General features: G+C 36.2%; 2 protein-coding genes across 9 annotated transcripts in view; one reads left to right on the top strand and one right to left on the bottom strand.

The window, feature by feature from the left end:
* VRK2 (VRK serine/threonine kinase 2) overlaps positions 1–4965 on the top strand; it is a 46532-nt gene extending 41567 nt beyond the window's left edge. For 3 of the 5 annotated variants that reach the window (XM_030021925.2, XM_030021926.2, XM_041125128.1), the window contains 4 exons: positions 534–707; positions 1046–1222; positions 1972–2061; positions 4292–4965. In XM_030021925.2, the coding sequence (XP_029877785.1) occupies positions 534–707; positions 1046–1222; positions 1972–2061; positions 4292–4534 (684 nt within the window). In that variant the 3' untranslated portion in view covers positions 4535–4965. The remainder of the gene's footprint in view (positions 1–533; positions 708–1045; positions 1223–1971; positions 2062–4291) is intronic. The other 2 variants (XM_030021927.2, XM_030021928.2) reach the window with 1 other exon arrangement.
* FANCL (FA complementation group L) overlaps positions 3949–23130 on the bottom strand; it is a 32730-nt gene continuing 13548 nt past the window's right edge. For 3 of the 4 annotated variants that reach the window (XM_030021931.2, XM_030021929.2, XM_030021932.2), the window contains exons 6-14: positions 22723–22837; positions 17257–17325; positions 9168–9318; positions 7283–7366; positions 6607–6652; positions 6436–6517; positions 5516–5632; positions 5115–5186; positions 3949–4631 (exon numbers count right to left, since the gene is read on the bottom strand). In XM_030021931.2, coding sequence (XP_029877791.1) covers positions 4596–4631; positions 5115–5186; positions 5516–5632; positions 6436–6517; positions 6607–6652; positions 7283–7366; positions 9168–9318; positions 17257–17325; positions 22723–22837 — 772 coding nt within the window. In that variant the 3' untranslated portion in view covers positions 3949–4595. The remainder of the gene's footprint in view (positions 4632–5114; positions 5187–5515; positions 5633–6435; positions 6518–6606; positions 6653–7282; positions 7367–9167; positions 9319–17256; positions 17326–22722; positions 22838–23130) is intronic. The other variant, XM_030021930.2, reaches the window with a different exon arrangement.

Genomic DNA, 23130 nt, shown 5'->3' with positions numbered 1-23130 from the left:
GCCAAAACCAGACATCATTTGATACTTACCGCTTAGAGCAGCACTGGAAAAAACTTGCATTAACTCATGCAACTATTCACCCTGTATTCCCCATTTACATTTTAGGAGACTGTAGAAGAATATAAGCCTTAACTCTTAAATTAGATTACCCAAGTCAGAAGACTTAGCGATTATCTTACTTTAGAGAATTTTGCATTTGACTCAATCCAGTGATACAAAATGCATTCGGCTCTACTTGTTAATGAAACAAACAGTGACTTACTGGCATCATTCCCAATAAAGGCTATTAGTGAATGTTTTGAAATGTATAACTGAAGTTTATTTTATAGCATACTTCGCAAATACAGCATAGCTCTTACTTTGTACTGTTTGAAGAAGACATTTATTGATAATTAAAATGCTGAAAAAAATTCTTTTGAGAAAGATAAAAGCTTACTCTCATTCTGTGTTCTCGGAACTGAAGACAGAACATTTTTCTTTTTGAAATACTGACTTTTTTTCACTATACAAAATTGTTCACTGTACATCAACAGGTTCGCTTACCAAAGCCTATGCCAAAGCCAGTTCAGCAGAAGCAAAAAAAGATGGAAGGTGAAGAATACGTCTGTCAAAACAAAGCCTGTACTGGGGTAACAGGCAAACAACTCCAAGATGAAGAAAAGCCAACTAAGTTTAACAGGATGCTTCACCAAACGGAGCCTCAGCAGGTGAGGATTTGGGCATTGCAGTAATGCATGGAATCTCCTGGGCGTTTGTCTGCTCTGTCAGCTCAATGTCCGCCTTTTGGGGTGGGCAAGGGAAAAAAGTGCTTGAAAAAAGCCAGGAGCTGTCTCATACTCCAGAAGTTGGCATATGCTTACTGGCTTGTATTATTCCAAGCCTAAAACTCAGAGTTTCTTGTAAGCCCAGGGAATAAGTGCAGAGAGGGCACTAGACTTGCCTGTCTCAAACCTGACAGGTCCAAGTATCAGAAGGGTACCTGTGGTAATTTTGAACGTTACTGAATTCTTGTCAGCATACAGAATTACTATCTCTACATCTACAGGTTCGCTTACCAAAGCCTTCACCAAAGCCAGTGCAACAGAAGCAAAACACAGTGAAAGAGGAAGAATATAACTGCCTAAGCAGGCCCCATGCTCGGGTAACACACCGGCAATTCCAGGCTGAAGAGAAGCCAGTTAAATTTTACGCTGCGATTCAGGAGACTGAACACCCACAAAAGGTGAGGGTTTTGGTGTTACCTTAGAACAGTCATGGCACCCTGCAAGAGAAAGATCAGCTTTTCTAAAAATAAGAGTTAAAAAAAAAAACAAAAAAACCAAAACACCACACGACCACAAACAAAGCCTAAACTAAATATATGCCACAAACACTATAAGTCTGTGTATAGTTGCTTGGTCATACTATTCCCAAACTACCACTCCTGGTTTTTTATAGTTTGATAGTAAAACACTGCACTTTGACTACTGTACCAGTGTGTCTGCCCAACAGATAAAGGTGCTGGGGAAACAACAATCTCCATTTGTGAACCCTGTTGTTTTCTTGGTAGAAACTTACTTTAGTAGTTTCCTTTTCTACATAGTGGAAAACTTCATAGCACTCTTAATTAAGTTCTTAAATTCTGACTGTTTAATCTGAGGATTTTAGTAGTTAACTAACTAATCTCAAATATTATTGGTAATTTACTGCATAAAAGGGTTGAATGAATGTATTCAGTCTTACTCTTCAACTGTACATGAAAAAATCGATGAAAAAATGTTAGTAAAATAATGCAGAATAAAGTACACCTTAGTAATCATGCTGTGCTCCTTTTCTATGGAGTTTATGTATACTTTAACAAAGAGATTCTACCCTGTTTGTTTCTTTCATATAGAAAAATAACTTGTTAAATGAGGATGATTTCTAATAAGCACAAAAATGCAACTTTAAGGATAGCTTTATTATTAATCCAAAACTCTTTGCTTCAAGCAGTCTGCTGATCACTGCCTGGAGACTCTGGTACAAGCTAGGAGTGAAGCAGAAAAAGCACAGCTGTACCTGAGAGCATCAGGCAGTAAAGTGGTGAGCAGAACAATTTTTGGAGATGTTTTGGCTGATAGCAAGGTAGACAGATTCTGAAAAGTCTCTCAAGTCCTGACACAACAGTGACTCAAAGTAACAAATACGATTTTGTAATACGAAGGTATTGCAGTGCTACTTCCTAGTCCGCAAATGTAACATTTAAAAGATATTAGCAAAAAAAGGTAGCAAATTCTTCCCCCAAATCTTCTCCCTCCTCTAATTTTGTGTAAAAGCTACCATAGTCCTAAGAAAGAAGCCAATATGGAAAGAGAGCCACATTTAGGTTTCCAACATGGCATAGGAAAAAAAAAAAAGATCTGGTGTAAATTCCCCCGTTTACTTGAACAGCAAGCACACAGTATGGATTACAGATCTTGACACTGGAGAGTAATTTGGGGATTCGTGTTTCCCAACTTTTTGTGGGAGGAATGAAAAGCACATTCTTGCAGAAAAGGGACCAATCACTGGTCTAGTATTTAGATATTTGTGTTTTGATTTAGTCTTTATAAAGGAGAAGCTGCTACTCCAGTATGATTAATAGTGCTGCATTGATGTAGAATAGTTCTGTGGTACTCACTGAATATTATGCATAATAGGGGAGAGTTAAAACGGATGTCAGATAACATTTAAGATAGATATTCAAGTGAGAAACTGGAGAAGGAAAAAAAGGCAAGATTGTATTAGTTTCATTTTGCAGACTTCCTCTCAATTTCTTTCACATAATTTAGGAGGTTGGTAAAGGAAAGCTATATAGGAAATTTTAGAGTACTGAGGTTATAAAAATTCAGGAGGATTCTTCAGGCACAAAGCAGGGAAAAAACAATGGTTCATGCAGGAACTAGAGTGGCGAGAGGCTGTCACACATTCTCCAGAGAGCAATTCCAAACCCTTTGGGTAGGCAACTGCCTGCAGTAGTAAACTGCAGGCACCTCACGCTAAGTAAGTTAGGCACTTAGAGGGGATGGCCACCCTGTTGCCATTAACAGATGATGCAGTTAACTGTCTGAATACAGAACTTGGAGGGAAAGTTCTCTTTCTCCCTGTTTTTTTATCTTTTGGGGAAGTCCATTCAGAAGAACATCACGTAGCTGGGACAATGAACAAATGAGTGTGTCTGCTTAGTAAGATGCTACTGGAAAGCAGTTAAAGTGTAGGTATAAATTAAACCAAGAAACATTTCTATGCTGAAAGGGGAACACCTGACCAAGAAGAGTAGGACAAGAAGGGTAGGATGCTTATGAGAGACAGGACAGCTAGACAACCTGGGGAAGAGAGAACGAGGTAATATCTAAAAAATATATGGAAACAACAAAAAGCAGAGAAGAAAAAACCTGTGAGCTGCCCTTGCATTGGACATAATAGTATCCTTCTGTCAGATGGAGCCCATATTTAATTAAAAGAAGAGAAACAGACATGTCTGTCACCAACTTGAGAGAGGAATAAAACAGGAAGACAGGAAATTTCTATTAGAGAAATACAATTTACATTATGAATTTTCATGAAGAAAACTACATTGCTAGGGTTGAAATTGAGTGGGATGTATTGGTAAAAAATAACATATTGCAAATGGGATCATGGAAAGGAAACCAGAGGTAGAAATTTTTCTAAGGGACAATGGAAAATATGGTCAAGTCTTGGATAGATGAGAAACAGAATCATAGTGTTTGGGGATTCCTTTCAGAAATGGAGATCAAAAAGGTAAGCCAAGGATGACACTGCTTCTGGAGACCTAAAAAGCCCCCAACCACCACCCTATCCAACTAGAACAAAATCCCCACTACTAGCATATTTATGCTATCTGTGATAAAGCAGGAGAAGTTTAGCTTCACTAGGAAAAGCAAAAACTTACACAAATTAAAACAGCAAATCAGACTTCAGAGTAATGTCTAGGGTTTCCAGGCTAAACTTTATTAGCAGGAACACTGTAAAGACTTAAAATATTAACATTATTTGGAAACAAGTTAAAGATATAGAAGGATTTCAGCTGTTGACTTCAGTAATAGAGTATGTCTCCTTAGACGGTGTTTAATCATACCTGATGTTGTACACTTAATATACAATATACTTATACCTGCAAATTCCAGAGTTAAGACTTTGTAAGAATTGTCTTGCTTTCTCCAGGATAATTTAAATACCTAGATGTCATCTTTCACGTCTTTGTTTTTCCGATTCACACTCGCTTATTCAATATTAAGTTTGCTATTACCATATTTATTTTCTTTTCCTGCAGAAAGACACTGCAAGAGAATTACCACCATTCGACCCCCAAGCAACATTCTCAGAATCCAAAAAGAAACACAATCAACTCTTAACTACAGATCATCCACTATCACTGCAAGAAACTGGTTCTGACATCACTAGTCCTTCGATGTCCATTATATTTAGGCTTGCATTTACTGACGAAACATACCACTACAGTATAGCTATACTTGTACTTCTGCTACTAATATTACTTTCCTTGTATTTTCTTTGATGTCACTGTTTCAGTGTCTTCAGTGTAAGTGCAGCGGTGTGCCCATCACCCAGTTTTTCCCTCAAAGTTTCTTCACTGAAGATTTCAGCGTCAGTGGCTTGAAAAAGATTTTTTTAAATAATACTGTCAGTACATCTATTTTACAGACAAGTTCTCTTAAAATTTCCAAATCTGTACTCAATAGTTACGTATGCACTAAGCTATTTGTACAAGGCTGTTTCGTGTTATAAATGTTAAAATGTTGGGATGCTTTTTTTTTTTTTTTTTTTGAAACTGGACCTTTACTACAGCAACATTAAAAAAGTATCATGGAGTAGAATGGGGCGTGACATTAATTACTCTCACTAGTATGTTGATAACTGGTGTGTAGCTGTCTTTATACTGTTTCAGAAAACCTTTAATTAAATGCTGATGCATTAAATGCATGGGAATTTAAAGTTTTCCTCTCTTTATGCCAATGTGTAAAGGGAATATAGTAGCCACACACTCTCTTTTACAATTGACTTAGTCTGTGGTAGCTTACATAAAGGCGAAACCTAACAATTTAGTTCAATCACTCATCTTCATGAGATTTCCTTACCTTATTACAATATGGACATTCACCAAAGATGACATTAAAACTCTGTCTGCTAGAAGGAAGACTTTGTAGCCACTGCAACATAAGTAAGTGGATTAAAATTCACATTTGTTCCATATCAAATTTAAGAACAATCTACTACCAGGGGTTTTTCCAAACAGAGTTCAGTTGATCAACACCTGACACGGTGTGTGTCAAGTCAGAGTCTGTATAATCACAAAGTGAGGCAGGTTCCCTTCCACAGGGAGCTTATTTATGAATTGTGGGTTAGGAGAGAAGAGGAGGCACAGTGACTGCTATAGCACTCCTTAAAGGATTTTGCTTCATCTGAAATTTCAGTGGGCAATGCTTACTTTCTAGACTCTGTGAGTTAATGAGCAAGTCTGTCCCATTAATTACTTTACCTCATAGAGGCAAGCCTGGTGAAAAGGTTGTCCGCATCGGGGATCATCACACACTTGATCTGGAGTAGTGCCATTGAGTCGATAGGCATAGCAGATTCCACAGTCCTTAGCAAAATCCTTAAAACACAACATGTTTTAGCTTGCAGTACAACTGAAAGGAAGAAATAGGGCTGGTAACACAGAAAACACGTTCATCTATTTGTCTTTGCTTTTGCGGGTTTTGTTACTTAGAATTACTAAGTATTTTTGCCTTCAATATATATATGTTTATGCCATTATGGCATAAAGAGTGAGATTAGGTGCCGGACGTACAAGACTTTAGTAGGTTCTATTTTATCTTCTCACTGAATTACATCTAGTTTGACAAGCATTTTCATGCTCTTGGGCCCCATTGTTTCTTTTTTATTAAACACAATGATTTGTCATTACATTTGGACATTAGACACAAGACCTCAGTCAGATATTAATTTAAAAATTTCACAAGTTGAAAGCGAAGCTAGTAAATACAGCGTTGTCAAAAATTAATTCCGAGTTTGTTTGAAATGCACCAGTATTTGGACGGCCTCTTGTCCCCTCTAAGGAGCTCTGCCTAATTAGAACTTAAGTCATCAACATCTGTAACAGAGTGTTTGGATTTTCCACATCTCATTAGCTACTCTGGAACTTCCTCTTTCCCTTTTAATAGTGAAGCCCGTTATTAATCACCTTACTGCTCTGAAGGCCACAGGAAAGTCTGCACCTCTAATCAAAGGTTAACAAGCTCTGACAATTGTTGCTTGAAGTTCAGAAGTACTTATGACAATATATTAATCCAATTACCTCTCTTTGAAGTCTCTTATTTTTGCTGGCAGTTATAAAGTGACTATTTAAATTTTACTTATTCAGAAATAACGACTGATGATTAACAAAAAGCAACTTACACTTTTTTCTAACACAGCACGAGATGGAAAATCAATTTCTAAGAGGTCTTTCAAGTTTTGTAATAAACTGATTTCTGGATCCCTGCAGGTGGGAGAGAGGGTGAAAAAAGTCAACACTAGGAATGGCAAATACCATTTCAGTTTCAAACCTATATTATTAAAGATGCTTACCATAAGTGCATATTGTTGTTCAGCTTAATTCTCAAAGGGTTAACCACTGCAAACAATGTACATAAATAATTACATCATCTTTACGATCCCCTTCGCTCCCCCACCCAATTTAACCTCTCATATTTCAGCACTGAAGGGGAAGGCATAGGTCAGGGGTTTTTTAATTACTTAAGGTACCTAAGTCAAAGACTGCTCTTAGTTTTCAGTTTGGGGAATTCATTACACTAATATTTAAAACATCATACTGTTGAAGATACGATCGTAGTTACCTTAAAAAGTTGGTAAAAAGCTGTGGGACACAGAATAAGAGACTTAAATATTCCCAAACACTATTAGGACATAGGTAGTAATTTTTTTTCTTTTTTTTAAGAAAATTATATTAAAATATAAACACAGTTAGGTAATCACCTGTAGGGGACAGAGTTCCCTCCAAACTGTGCTAGGAAAGCACTGGAAAAAAGTGTCACTCACAGAGCAAACCAGCATGCTATGGATTTAGGCTGTTAAAAACCCCAGCGTCTACTGTGTAACACTCTCCTACACACGTATTCAGCTTAATTCCTGGCTCTGCTTAAGTAAAGTTTACCCCAGGAGTCTGACATAGCTTACGCTACTATCTGCTTGCCAGAGATCAGATTCTAGAAGAGAAACAAACGGTGTGTGTCTGCTGCCTTACCATGATCTGCTCCAAGAAAATAACACTCAGGGAGCATGCTTGGATGCAGAGGATCTACCTCTATGGTCACAGAGACATTGTTCCCTACAATGAGAAAGCAAGTAAGTCATAGGGGAAGCTTTTCTTTGCAGTCGAGTATTTGAAAATGGAAACAATAACCTTTTTTTAAAAGCAGTTTTAAATTGGTTAATTCAGGCTGTTTTTCATTGCAGTAAATGATTAAAAAGTTGGTAGGTATCCAAATTAACTGTACAAAATATCAGTATATATTAAATATTTAAAATTCAATGGACTGTAATTAAAAATAGCAACTGATTAAAACCTGCCAGTCTTGCATTTCTTTTAGACTAGTCTTAACCTAACACTTAGACTTGTTTCTGAATAATCAAACTCAAGCTAGATGACATAATCCACTTGAAATCTTAGTGAAATTTTAAAGGTAGTAGGGAGGTAATTGTTATTAATTCCTCATTATCTTTTACAGCCAAAGAGAGAAGCATAAAGACCCTTATTAAGCAGTAAAAGTCCCCCCCCAGCATACTCCTGGACTGAGTGAACAATGGCATATTTTTGAAATAGCAAATACTTTTTCTTTTACAAGATACCCCATCATCCTCCTAAGGTCTGCTATTCATAAGGGGTAAGCAGCTCAAAAATGTTCTGGATCCAGGTTAAAAACCTCACAGCAAATTCTCTTCTAAATAAAACCAGGTGAAACCCAACATTTTTTGTAATAAAGAGGTACGTTAGGCTTGCCCTCCTTGAAGAAATCGGAATGACTGAAATAAAAGTTTAGTCATAACTGTTGTTCATCACAATCTTCAAAGGGCTCAAAGCCTTGTACTGCCCTCCATTGATGTAACGTGAGGCACTTTTTGAGGCGCTTCTTTCCTTTTCATTGGTCTGTGTCAAAGTACAGCAGAACCAAGATAAAGCCACCCTGACTGCACGCACACACAAAAAAGAAGTGTTGTCCGACCGTTGTAATTTTAGCCAGTTGCTGAACTTTTTCTGTCCCTCCCTCCACCCCCAATGAAGAAGCAGCTTCAGCACCCCACTAGCTCCTTTCCTTCTTCAGTCAGTCTTGCCACTGGTTTCGGGGACAACGTAGGTCTACTTTGGTCCATTGTATGTTCTCAGATTTCTACAATGTGCTATTGATATTTTGGATTTAAGCTAAAAATCAGAACTCTTCTTTCAAAGATAACACTCGGCTCCCCCCCCCCCCCCCAACCCCCGGCATTTCTAACCTCTGACAGTGGCAAGTTTCTCCTTTTCTCCTTTACAAGACTCCTCATCCTATATATATTAAGACCTTGAAATGCCAGCCATCAGCATGTGAATTAAGGTACTTTAACACTGTAAGCTTCGCATTTCCTCTCTTCTCTTATTTCTTTGTCCTTTCCACCTGCCTCTTTTAACCCCCTTTTCTCCCTTTTGACTGCACTCTTAACATTCCTTTCACTCTTCCAGGACAGGATCAATCTGAAGTAATAAGCTGTTAAAAAACCCCTGGAATTTGTGAACAAGGGCTTCATCGAAGCTGATTTTTTACAAATAACTGATTTTTCTCGAGTCATCATACAAGTCCTCAGTTTTTGACAGTTACATGTTCATAATTTACAAATACACAATATTTTCCTGCAGAAACTTTCATTTTATGTGACACCATAAAGTTGTAAATAATTTTCTGAACAAGTTCAGTATTCTGTGGGAGGTTATTTTTTTAACTACACAGAATAAGAGAGCTGTGTCTTGCTGGTTTTAAGTGCTACCTTTCATTTTCCTAACACCAACAAGCACCATCTGATTAGATAAGCAAAGCACAACAGCACCCTGAGTTTTACTTCTCAGACCCACTGTATTCCTTCAAATCTTTTCGTACCTATTGCAATTTTTCTTGTTGTAGCACTCCGTGTGGGATTTTCTGGCTCAAGCACCCATGTCTTCCCATCAACTTCATCCACGGCATTCCAGAATTCTTTCAGCGATTCTAATGCCGCCAGGAACTGGTTATAAATGTCTATTAAAGAGTTCTAAGAAAAGAAGAAATTTAAACAAGTTTCATATAGCTTCCACCTACAGCCATCAGAATATTTCAAAAACAAACTGTAGGTAATTTAAGGTGTTAAAATCTAGTTATGTATCCAATTGTATCATGGTAGCATAAAAGGTTGAACCTCATAGGTTTTTTTAATTGAAACCACACAGTGTTGTATCCTGAGTACAAATAAGTACTCTAATCCTGGTAGTTCTAACATGTTGTGATATACATACATCATACCCGGATTTGATAGTGTTTTATACTCCTTTTCAGAAAACTTTTATGAAAACTGGTAACAACTATTAATTTGCATTGTAACTTGTAACAAACTACTGTAAAATTAAAGTAAAAATCATCATTATCTACTGTTAAACTTCTAACGTTCTGATATTTTGTCTCTACTTCAGCTGAGCAACACGGCAGTAGTACCAAATATAAATACACAGAAATACCCACATAACTAATGTGGCTTATTTATTTTTTAAAGACTCTAAGAAATATAGCCTAACAATGGCATAATTATTTCAAAATTAAGCGGTATAAAAACAGGTACTTAACATTAGATTTCAAGCCATGCAAGTATGGTAAGAGAAGAAGAAACCATCTAATAATCAGAGGATTACACTCAAGGGATTTCAGTATTTGAGAGTGGATTAGATGGAATCAGAAAAATCTTTCATTATACAGGAGAATATACAGAACAGCAATGCAAAAGAAGTCTTTTTAAAATCATCACTGAGCACAAGAGAAGTAACTATTTCTACAGGGAAAGACTTAACCAAGCAGAGAAAACACTCAGCAGTCAAGTTAACCCCTTTCCAAATGCAGATGCCCAGAGGGTACAGAACATGAATTTAGGGAACCGAAAGGAGGTGAAGGATGCACGAGGAGGAACTGAACGAGAGGAGTTCTATTTGGCGTAATGCCCCATACAGCTTTTGAGCCTGACATCAGAGGGAATCGGTGGAGGAACTGGGAAGTGTCCTGACCTGACCAGCAGGAGAACAAGGAGCCATAAGAATGTGGCTTCCTGGGGAGAGACGAAGCTACGACAGTCAAAAAGTGAAGGTGTCAAGGAACTAGACAAGGGCGGCAGTGAAGAGAGATCAAGGGTGGGGGGAAGCATTTTGGAGACAAACTCTTCCCAGATAACTTCCTTCTCAAATTGTTTGGTAGTGCGAAACTCAAGAGTGGAAAGAGAGGAATCATTTGGGAGCACCAAAGGGGATTTTAGAATCGTTTACACAGAACACAACTGACCAATTAAATGCATGAGTAAAAGCAGGAAGGATAGGAGAGAACTGACAGGACTTCCTTCTTCAATTAGGATAAAGAGATGGTAACATATGTTCTAAAAACCCAAAAAGATAACACAAAAAGATTTCAGGTATCTTTTAGCCTGGGAAAGAGTTCTTGGGGTCAAAAAGGAAAAGCAAAGCAAGTGATCAGTTCTTAAAGAGGTATTTTTCTATAAATAACACAAAATATACATGGAATGGTTTCCTTTAATCTTTAGTGATTATGTTCTTCCTTTCTCACCTGGACAAAAAGAAGCACGTTATATGAACATTCTCAGATGAAGAAATATGATTTTTATATGTAATAAGTTTTTATATTTTACGCATACATATTTTAGAAAGAAACGGTGTAGCTTAGAAATAAAATGCTACATTTTTTCCTGCTGTTATTAAATTATATTAAAGTAGGAAAGCACTTAAGCAGAAAAGTGTGAATACTGCCAATCTCAAAATGTAACGCTTATTATCTTTAAAAGCATTTTGTTACTTTTATAATACCTGAAGTGATATAATAGTGTCAGTCACTTAACCACATCTTAGAGTATAATATCTTCATCTTAAGTACTATTATTTCCAGTATTTTAATAATTTTCACACAGTCCTGAAATGTGATCTTTTGTGCTCTGATGACACTTAAATTAATAGCATAATTTTCTGGTACTTGCAACAGTTGCTTTCCATTTTGATTTTTTACATTTTTCTATATCACATACAGATAAATCCTCTAATAATCATTTTTATCTTTATCTTCTGGGAATTCAAAGGGTTTCACTAGAAAAAAGAAACATCAAGGGATTATAACCCACAGATAAGTTTTAAAATCCAATTAATTTTAATACTAATTGTAATTTTTCAATGATGTTCCTTAAAAAGGTAGTTAAATCTTTTTTTTTAATGCACTGTTCATTTGATCTTATTTGCATGCTTCATTGATGTTGCCAGCTGTCTCCTGCTACATACATAAATGCATCTATAGCTATTTAAATACATCACATGCTTGTCATGCAAACCATGAAAACTGTAATGTTCCTTTTTATTTGATTAACCAACTAATTTTTGGTCATTGCCCAACACTCTTCCTAGAAAAGACTGCTATCATGCTTTTTTTTTTTTTTTGTCTACACTACACCAAGGTAGTCACTAATAATGTCAAACAGCACAAGCTCTTTGTTTCTTGGCAACCTTTGTACAAATGCATTAGAATTTGTATGAAATATGTCAAATATTCTTTGGAAAATAAGACATTCATAATTCAGGATATCATCGCTGGGTGCCCCGACTCTAAAAAGCACTAGCAAAACCAAACTGGTTACTCCATCCTCTATATCTGCTAGGGTTACCATGCTCATCAGGCAAGACATCCATTACAAAACCAGAGAACATTGTGGCAGTTTAATCTTTCACAACAACGTAAAACAAAATGAAGATATTTTTAATGTGTAGCATCAACCTTGCATTTTATTTCTAACTACTGAGGATACTGACATCAGCTGCCCATACGAGTAATAATGAGTAGCTAGCAGAGGTGAGGAAATACTAGCGCTGGAATAGTCACAAAACCTTAATGCAGTTTTTTGCGCAAGTGGATATCAGTCTTTTCTAACTTGATCACATACTACTATTTCCACCCCCCGCTCCGTGGGATCGCTGACATCTCTTGCAGTGGCTGGAAGGCGATCCCTCTGCAGCTGTGCTCCCTGATCCCCAGCCTGACCAGGCACTACTGAAGCCAGGGCAGAAGGCACTAGTGAGGGCGCATGATTCTGACCAGACCTTCTCAAGCAAACCAACCATGGCTGGGACAAAAATGTTTCCAAGATGGGGAATGGAGACTCCACCATTCGACAAGGTCAAAAAAGTTTTACTGGTTTAGACTAGCAAACCAGCCTAGGAGGAGATGCGATGATTAACTACTGTTACCTATGCTATGGTAGTTGTACGAGATACCGAGAGCTCGGGCTGGTTGAAGGACCCATCAAATGTGAATTCATACCAAATCAGCAGCCGGAGCTGGCTTCCTCTCCCTTACAGCACTGAGGTCCCGAGAAAGCCCTCCAGTCCCAGGACACCTCATTACTTTCAAGTGGGAGCTTGGTAAGTTTTTGACAGAGATACACTGCATGATTTAATGACCCCGTTCCCTTCGGCTCTCTACAATGACCACCACAGCAGCTGAGCAGCCCAAAAACATTACTGGGTTTACCATCAAAATGCATTTTTCACATTAGATGGCCTCATTCTGTGTTTTCATATGGAAAAACAAGAGACTGAGAAAATGTTAGTTGGGAACACCCAGCTTGAGATCCTTTCCTCTGGCTTTAAGAGGACTGGTTTTATTAGAACATCACCTCCCGTGACCATAGTCATAGCTTTAAACACTCAACACTTCTCCAGATTTTTCAAATTTCAAGTTGTGAGCGTAGAAAACAAAGAATACGATTAGTGACAACTCCTGAAAAAGCACTGTAAGTGACTCTCAGCACACACAGTTTTCTCTTCAACAAAGCATATATTTAGCCTCAAAGTCCTTGTTATTCAAGGCTCTATGAGGCAAAAATCTGACACATAGTGACACAAGCTATACCAACATAGTCCTTTGGACTGAACAGCAATTTCATGTTAATTTGGAGGGCCATGATTCTGTGATCTTCACTTCTGAAAACAGGTGTTTGTAGAGACTGGGTTAAATTGGTTATTTTACAGGAAAACAGACATGTAAACATATCTACTGTGGCGATTCCCCAGAAGTTTTCGAAAACTTTGACCCAAATGTTACCTTTGTGCTGTCAGACTACATGTATCCTCCATGCAGTTCAACAACTGGTAGGAGACAAAGAACTTACTTTGGTCAGTGAAAATCAGGTATCTGGACCTATCTATTTCCAAGGGGAACATACTTTCTCTGCTACCAGGAAAGAGTCTCACATAGTTTTGCAACATGTTTATTTCCATTTCAACCCTCTGCACTCTTGTCTCCATCTCATTACTGGTAGCTCTTCATGCCAATCCTTTCCTTCTTTTTTTACTTTACTGCAATTCAAACACCTTCCCAAGTTCACCCTTATTGCCCATACACTGTTTCCTTCAATTAAAGGATTAAGAAGGAATGGAAAAAGAGTCACTCTACTCTTGGTCCTTATTTCTACAGCCATAGAGGCTGGGAACAATAAAGAGAAAGTCTTGAGTCTGCTCCTGCCATAAAATCCATGAAGCCTTGCAGTAACTCTTAAGAAGTGCTATATGCTTATGCTGCCAAATTTCAAACACCTGCTCCAAATCCTCAGTGGACTAAACATTAACCAAATAGTAGTAAGAATGTTCTAATTAAGGCAAATACAGCACAATTTATTATTTTTTTTAAAGATTTTTTAAAAAATATTTTAAAGATATTCTGAGATATTTTTTTTTGCTAAAATTCTTCCTAACACAAAATTTGCTTATCCAAAATTGAAACAACTGCAAAGCCTCCTAATGGAAAAGGTAAAGTAGCCTAAAATGCAGGTGCTGTTACTTGTTTGCCCTTTATGAATTCATAGGTAAAATACAGTTTAATAAAGCAAACAGTTGTTGACTGGAAAAGGGATCACCTGTATCACCTAAATAATTTATGATTCTTTAGATTTGCTTGGGAACTGTTCATTTCTCACAAACAGAACTTTGGCAACTTTCCCCCTCCTTAGCACAAATCAAAATGAGACACAACACTCTGAAATCTTTATAAAGTGTCTTGTCAACCATCTCCATTTTTTGTATCTATAGAGGCATATAAAGCCAGTGTCTGTGAAGCTCCTTTGCTAAGAAAAAGCACAATTATGATGCATTTTACTGTGTTTTCATCAAAATAACTGAATAACCTCATTCATACCACTATACATTCTGAATCTTGTATTACTGTTTCATTGTTGGCTGGCTGCATGACCTCATTAGTCATTAATTTCCACTCTCATGACCTTCATGTAGCCAACCAGGTGGGCAGTGGTCAGTATAGAAACAATACCCTGATGTGAGGGCAGCAGAATATAGATGCAGTGAAACTGCAGACCCATGCTTACAGTGTATGCTAAAATGTGGAGACAGCACATTTATCTGGTTATTTAGAAAAAGAATATAACTGAAATAAGTAGATGTTCTTGCACTTGTCATTGAGAAGCACTTTGCATTTATTTGGCACTTATAACAGTAGCAGCAGCAGCATTGCCCTTGGTGCTGATTTCTTACTACTCTAAAATGTCTCCTCTGAGCCAGAATACACTGGCTGTTGCTGATCATGCTGTGAGACACCTGCACTGGCTACTAGGCTTGTCATGACGCACAAAACCCTACCATCTTCAGCTTGACATTGTGCAAGTTATAATTATTCATCCAAATGAATATGTCAGAGCAGCAGCAGCAGACCTCTCATCAGAGCAAAAGAAAAATACATCAAAACATTATCAACCCAGCAGGAAGACAGGGACCATAAGGAAAATTACCCATTTTTAATATGGATGCCATAAAGCCATGTCTATTATTATACGGAGGGGAGGGGAAAAAAAAAAAAGAAAAGAAAAAAAAACCCAAAACAACCACCCAACAAACCCTCAAGTTTAAAGTCCACGAGCACTGAAAAGAACCTGAAATAGGCAACAGCACACACAGGAGGGTGAAAAAAGAAAAAAGAAATCAATTATCTGAAATTTATTTATATTTTCTTTCATAGGTGTTTAGATTCTAACAGTGCAAGTCCATAAATTTAATTAAGCCTTGTTGGTTTTTACATTAAAGATGACCAATAAATATTAAAATTTAAGACCTATCAGTATCAAAACTTCATGTTACTTTACTAGAAAATAGGTATAGCGTGGGGGTTTTGCCTTTTAGGAACCAAAACTTTCAACCACTTGAGGACCTGCTAAATTCTGTTACCAGTGGTGTTTCAGCATTACCTAAGCTTAACCCTTATTTTACCATGGCGTGAAGACTGCTCACTGCAATGATTTCTATGCATTTTGAAAATAAACACAATTTACACAATTACTACAGAAATTTTTTTCCTGAAGTGTTAGGTTCACGTCACCCACACAGATAAGGTCAATTTTCAAAAAAGACTGTACAACTAAAGCATTTCTATCAGCAGAATGCACAGGTTGCTGGTATTTGGTTCAGTATTAAAGCAGGCTATCAGCAGCTAGAATTAGTATCTCATGATTTCAAAACCTGGTCTTCAGTTACATACAAACATCTATTGTTCATGTTTTCAAATAGTCCATAGGTAATTCTAACTGTAAAAAGATTTTAAAATCTCAAGCATCAGAATGTCATATTTTTAACATTAGATTTTTACTTGGTTGTAGTATCAATATTAATATATTCACTACCATCTTTAACTTGTCAGAGGCTGCTTCATACCATGTTTTTCAAGAACATTTTATTAAAACACAAGGCCAGCTAGTAGCTTTAAAGTTACAAACAGTAAACACAGAGAAGTAATGACTGTCAAGGATATTTGAAATGTTGTTAATTTAAGGCATCATAAATTGCAAAACTGTAAAATTAATAAAATACTATTGAAAGTATGTATAAAGTTTGAGGTTAGAAAGAGCACTTGAAATCCTGCCTGTAGTATATGGAATCCAGTATAATTTAAGGGAAAAACAGTATCTGTTTAAGTTGTTCCAAACCATACCAGAGAATCAAACCCTAAAATTACATGTGAAACTAAATATATTTTTCACTTGCAATGGTCCCTTCTTGCAGTTAGTTCCTCAAGCTCTCATATTAGGGGATCTGAGGGGACACACAGAACCTTGAGCTTTGCAGTCAAAATTATATGCCCATCCTAAAATCATTCTGATGCAACCTTTCAGCCATGTTCCCTATGTAAATTTAGTACCATAAAGACAGGCTATATTGATGGTTAGAAATCCTCACAAGAGTTAGAATTATGAAATGCAATCATTTATGTAAAATCTATTTTCCTGAATTAAACAGAATTAAACATCAACTATTTTCTAGAGATAATTCAAATTAACTTACATATAAGTGGCCACATTTAAATCCATTTAGTCAAGTACACATGCTCTATTAAGGAAAAAAGATACATAAAATAATGCAAGAGAGACTAAAACAAGACAATGGCTTTTGGTTCTTTATATTAACAATATCAGTTAAACTATGAAATTGGAATTCTATTAAGTACTTTTCTGTTGTTCTTTTGATTGTAACTGAAAAGGTTTTGTTATGTTATGAAAACTATATAGGATAACAAACTGGGGGACCGCCTTTTTTTAAGTTCTGTCAACTTTAGAGGGTGCTTCTTTTCTATAAGACAATTGTTTCTCATGCATATATTTTCCCAATCTCATTCCTAAAGATATTTCAGCTGTAGGAAGAGCTTAAGAAAAAAACCAGCCAGTATGAGTGCAAAGCATACAACATGCGAGGTGTATCTATATGGCAAGGAAAATACTTAAAACTCTATCATAAGGAATATGGAGTTCAGTATTATTACATTTACATAAGCATGTATAAAAGTAAAATGCACACAGTGAAAAAAGCTGGAGTTAAAAAATAAAGTCCAACCCCTCATTACCACCTGCATATTGTGTAAGTATCTCAGTTATTAAAAAAAGAAGTATAGTACAGCAGTTTACCTGTGGCATCCAAGAAATAGCAAACTGAACAGGAAAATCCACAAGGCAATCTGGTGGTTCGGTTGGATACTGAGGGAGGGAAAGAAAATACAGTTTTTTGGGTTTTTTTTTTTTTTCAGTGATTTAAAGTCAGACTGATACTCAGCTGCCAAATTTGATAACGAAATACAAGCATTTCAAGCATCTTGAGAACTTGGCTCTTGGAGGAAACAGTATGTAAAACATTTTCAGAAATAGTTATGATTGTTAATTATCATTTAAAGACGAAATCTACATATAAACAGTTTTTATATACCAGTTTTTTGTAAAGGCAGGAGAATCACAGTTTTCTGTGTTCAGTGTTCACAGACACATTAAAAAAGAACTTAAAACATCAAATATTTTAAAAAAATTTCTCCTCAATTACCTGTACTGGATAGGAAAGGTTAAAAAAACCCAAACAACCCTTTCATGGGTCAAGAACTAATTTTCATTTAAACTAAAATATTTGCTCTAATTGGCAACATTTTTGTTTTGAAACTGAAAGTAATCAGTAAATACATAACTATTTAGAAATAGATTAATAAACACACACCCCAAATTAAAACAACTCCCCACCCCCTGCCCCAAATTAAAAGGTATCAATGAGGAAAAGAAAAAATAGCTGTATTAAGAAAACTGAAGCTATAAAAGGTTTGATAACTCCAAAAATAAGCACTGACTATTCATTACACTAGTAAATCTATTGCTGTTCAGCATCCAATATGAAGTCTGTGGGAAAAAACCTGGTATTTTCTGAAAAACAAAGCAGCAAAGGAAAGAAACATCTAATTACAAATAAACTATGTCCTTTCTAAAAGCACCCATCCAAAATTTTATTCACCTGAGAAGTTGCCTCCTTTAGTCCTATGCAACCTTTCAAATTCTACCAATGATGTCCACAGCAGTTTTATAGAAATTGTATTAGTATTGCATCAACTGCCAAGACAAGAAGATGTTACAGAGAATCTTATTTGGGGAGACATATGAAAAAAACAGTCCGAGCTTCCTCACAGAATTAGAGAGCTAAGACAAAGAGGCGAAGTTTAGCTGTGCTGCCTCCCATAACCATTCTCCATCCAAAGTAAACCTCTAGACATAGACACTGTCCTTATTTATCAGACATCTGGCAATCAATTTATCAGAGTTTTTTAAATGTGTCTTTATTTTATGTAAAATGTAATTCTACAGTACTTAGTTTCAAACAGTTCTCTATGGCAAAGAGCAAAAAAGAGACGCAGCTTCCGTAGAGCATCCATTCTTCACTGCTTGATTTTAATAATAATTTACTGGATTTATGATTTTACAGAAATTTGTTTAAACTTGCTTTTTGATTTCCCTTCATTTGTGGTTTGTGTTAGGTATCCACTTTCTGAAGACAACTCCTATAACTTGAATATTTTGTGCTTTACCATTTTATCAAATTGGTGGCAGACAAGTTAAACAACAGCGAAAGAGCAAGAGAAGTGAAACAACCAGTTTGGACAGGAGGCGGTTACAACTTAGAAATGTATAGCCACAAAAGCTGTTACAGTTTCTTTTATTGTAGTGTTACTGTTCATGTATTGTATTGTAGTGTTAGTGGTTTTGTATTGTAGGTATTATTTTTCATGAAATACTTCAATGCTTGCATAGAAATAAACTTGTTTTCAATGTATAAAAGTATGCCTAGAACAAACTAAGTCAGAACAATTTTTCCGTAGGATTGGTTTTAGGACTACCTCATTTAAATCCCAGCAGCACTAGCCAATTATGGGTTTACTTTCTTGGTAAATAAATTCATTTTATGCAGTCTTTTGTAGGGTGCCTTTGAACAAGTGCTTGCAAACAGATTCTAACTTTATATTACTTTAAAAAAAACCAAACCAAAAAAACCTACAGCACATTTTCCCTGCATTTTTAGTCAAATTTTCTTTAAGAGCACAGTTTTGTACTGTGCACTAGATAATTGCCAAGAACTATGCAACAATGATTCTGTACATATGTACATAATGTTTTTAGACCTTGCAGAATGAAATCCTATATAAAATAAGGTGAATGATTCCCCAGGAGACAGTATTTTAAAATACTATACCAGAGCATATCAATGACATCGTATGTTATTACAGTTACATTCAAATACGTATGTCAGAAACCATCCTATTATTCTTTAGAAAATTTAAGCAATTGTTGAACAAAATATTTATATTGTATTTTTGAGCATGCAGCTAAATTTATCTAGAAAAAGTATTTTCACAACCCTTGCCAAATCATTCAGATGTTTACCAAAGCATCTTGATTACTACATGGTATGCAAATTCTTGCAGTGGCCTATTTGAATTCTCAGGATCTGAAATGGCAAGCACCCAACCCACTTCTCATGCAATACAAAATGAAATCTGATAAATAAAATGCAATGTATTTGGTTTCATACTTGTAAAGATGCATGCTTTGTTTTCAGAAAACTTCTCTAGTTATTTATTTAAATTGTGAATGGATAAAGATTTCTGGACCAGGCATTTTCAACCAAATAAATCAGAAAACTATTTCACGAAATGTAATCTGAGCATTAAACAATATATCCTCTTATGAGGTTTAAGCCTAATAATTTACAAAAGTCAAAATTGTGTAGTGCGTGATTTGACTAACATACCTAACTATGATATGACCATTCTCAATTCTTCCAGGTTTGAACTGATCACCCCATTTCCTAGACACTTCTGTTTTGAAAGGACAGTTCCTAACACAAAGCACATTAAAACAAGGATGACAGGTGGAAACATCTGACAGCGCTTTAAGGAAAGGTCCTCAAAATACATCCAAACCATTAAGAGTGACAGCAAAGGAATATTTAGGTGATTATCTGAATACACATGATAACTTTATGAAAAAGAATTTACTAAATCACTTATTGAAGACCTTCTTCCTGAAAACATTGTCAGCAGGCTCATGAACTCATTTCACTGTATGGCATCCATGAGGGCAAGGCTGAACAAACCCATCTGCCAGAATACAGACAAGAGCCAGCAATATATGCTGGGGAGGTTTAGCTCAGATAGTAATCTTAATCAAAGAAACAGCATAACAGAAATAAACATACTTTTATTAACGCAGGTTATCAAAAGAAATCCCTTCAAAAAATACTTCGGCAAAGTCTTTTCAAGTGTATTAGATATGTACATGAAGGAAAATCAAATCCCCATGTCACCAAAACCACATTTCACATATAAATTTTCTCTTGTGGCAAGTTTAAATGCCAGACATAGTTTAAAAAGGACAAGCAATTGATCGTTCATCATAACAATCACTTGGAGAAAAAAAAAAAAAAAAAAATTGATGATTACTTGTTGCAATGGACAAGTTGGATAATCTAATCTTTTTATTACACTATATCCTTAGTTTTTAGATGGTGCTTTCTTCTGCTACGAGGAGTCTCAACTTCAGATATTTTATTACTATAAAAATATACACAAGTTTTTACAAGAACAGAAAAGGGTAATCTTGATTCCCCTCACAGTTCAGTGATAAGTTAAAGCTAAACAGAACCAGCCAATGTGTAAGTGTAATAGTGTTTGACCATGGCAGTTGCTTGGTAAAAATGGGTATTGCACTGTATTTTTTTTTCTGCACTTTTATGCTTCCAAATAGTTAAAATACTTTACTTCAGTCACCATAAAATCAAGAAAAAACTTTGGGGCAACAGGCTGCACTTAATTTCTAGTGTCATATTAAGTATGGGATAGCAGCTCCCTTATAAACAATGACAATACAGTCTGGATACTCTCCCCGCACATTAAATAGACCATAATTGTACTTCCTGATATATTTTCTCCATTGATGTATTTAATAACAGACTGACTAGCAAATTAATTATGCATTCATTACTCTGTGCAGGTAGGATAGTTTTACTCTTTTTTTTTTTTTAAATCCACTTGTCCTGGTTTCAGCTGGGATAGAGTTAATTGTTTTCCTAGTAGCTGGTATAGTGCTATGTTTTGGGTTCCGCATGAGAAGAATGTTGATAACACACTGATGTTTTCAGTTGTTGCTCAGTAGTGTTTAGACTAAGTCAAGGATTTTTCAGCTTCTCATGCCCAGCCAGCAAGAAGGCTGGAGGGGCACAAGAAGTTGGGAGGGGACACAGCCAGGGCAGCTGACCCAAACTGGCCAAAGGGATATTCCATACCATGTGACATCATGCCCAGTATATAGACTGGGGGGAGTTGGCCTGGGGGGCAGATTGCTGCTCGGGAACTAACTGGGCATCGGTCAGCGAGTGGTGAGCAATTGCATTTTGCATCACTTGTTTTATATATTCAAATCCTTTTATTATTACTGTGATTTTATTATTGTTACCATTATCATTATTATTTTCTTCCTTTCTGTCCTGTTAAACTGTTCGTATCTCAACCCGTAAGTTTTACTTTTTTTTGTCCGATTCTCTCCCCCATCCCACTGGCTGGGGGGTAAGTGAGTAAGCAGCTGCATGGTGCTTAGTTGCTGGCTGGGGTTAAACCACGACACCACTTTAGCAACCTCAATTCCAAAAGACTACTTTTTTCACGGGCTCCTTTTTCCCCTCTGAGGTAAAATTAGCTTGTCTTATGTAAAACTAAAATATCCTGGTATCTAAAGGAATATAGGACATCTGCAAAGGAGAAATTTAATCTTACAATACCACGCCCACTCCTCAGCCCTTCAAGATTATTACTCCGGTTGATGGACCAAGGTTAGTCCCAAACAACAACGTTTAGACACTTTTGGATCTACTTTTTCCCCTGGACTAATTTTTTGAAGACAACAGCTATTACCATACAATTGTCACCATACAGCCTGGATATTCATAGTTTCCGATAAGAGATTTATGCCTTGAAATGAGAAATTTTACGAAAAACATTGCAATTTGAGTTCAGTTCTAAGTACCAGGAAGAATTAAAATTTTTCTGCTTCTGCGCATGCCATGCATTTGCTTTGCAAGCAATGTCAAAATCAGCCATTTATTTAGACTAAGAAGAAATATTTTTTTTAACATAAGGAACTCACTTCTGTAGTCAGTTTTTCATAAATCTTTATCTCTATAGCTTTCACAGTAAGACTTGCTAAAGAAGAAACCCAACATCCTCTAATTCTTGTTATATGCATAGTCTCTGGACTGAGTGATAATGAATGAAAGTCTTCCAGATGGCTTTGTCTGTAATCCAGTAAAATAATTGCAATATCATAAAGTGTTTTTCATGTGATGCACAGTTTCATATGAAGAGATTTTTAGATAACCATAATGCAATATTAATTTTAAATACAGTTAAAGTCTGAAAACTCTCTATAAAAAAAATTCTCAAAACCCGCCCCACCGTTATCTTGCAGAATAGACATACTAACAAACAAACCAACTCTCTAAAATCCTTATGAATTAACAAAAGTCCATTTATATCAAGGAAGCCTTAAAATATTTTCTCCACATAAATTCACCTTTGCATTTAACTTCAGAGTCATGAGATGCTGTCGACCACAAGAGTCTTCAGCCTTTAGCTTGATTGTGGTAAGACCAGTATCCACATATGCAACTCTGAAAGGGAAAAGAAAACTAACAGCATTGTAAGAAGTACAGTTTGAAATGTTTGCAATACTCTTATTAGTCTGTTACAATATTAATCAGAGGAAGTTCTATATGCCAACCATTTCTGCTGTTCTAGATTTACTGCTGTTAATATACCAGTCTACTGCTTAATGCAGTCATATATCTTTGGGTTATTTACAATGTGTGTCAAGGCTCATGCTGTGGTCAGTGAGCACTGTGTTTCAGTTTTCCATCACTGGAACCTTTGACACACACAGCATGTTCCTGTCAGCCTCTACTTATGTACACATTAAACTTCC

The sequence above is a fragment of the Aquila chrysaetos genome, chromosome 8, assembly GCF_900496995.4.
Source record: "Aquila chrysaetos chrysaetos chromosome 8, bAquChr1.4, whole genome shotgun sequence".
NCBI classification, from domain to species: Eukaryota; Metazoa; Chordata; class Aves; order Accipitriformes; family Accipitridae; genus Aquila; species Aquila chrysaetos.
Note: the sequence above shows the minus strand (reverse complement) of the source record. Positions and strands in the feature narration are given on the sequence as shown.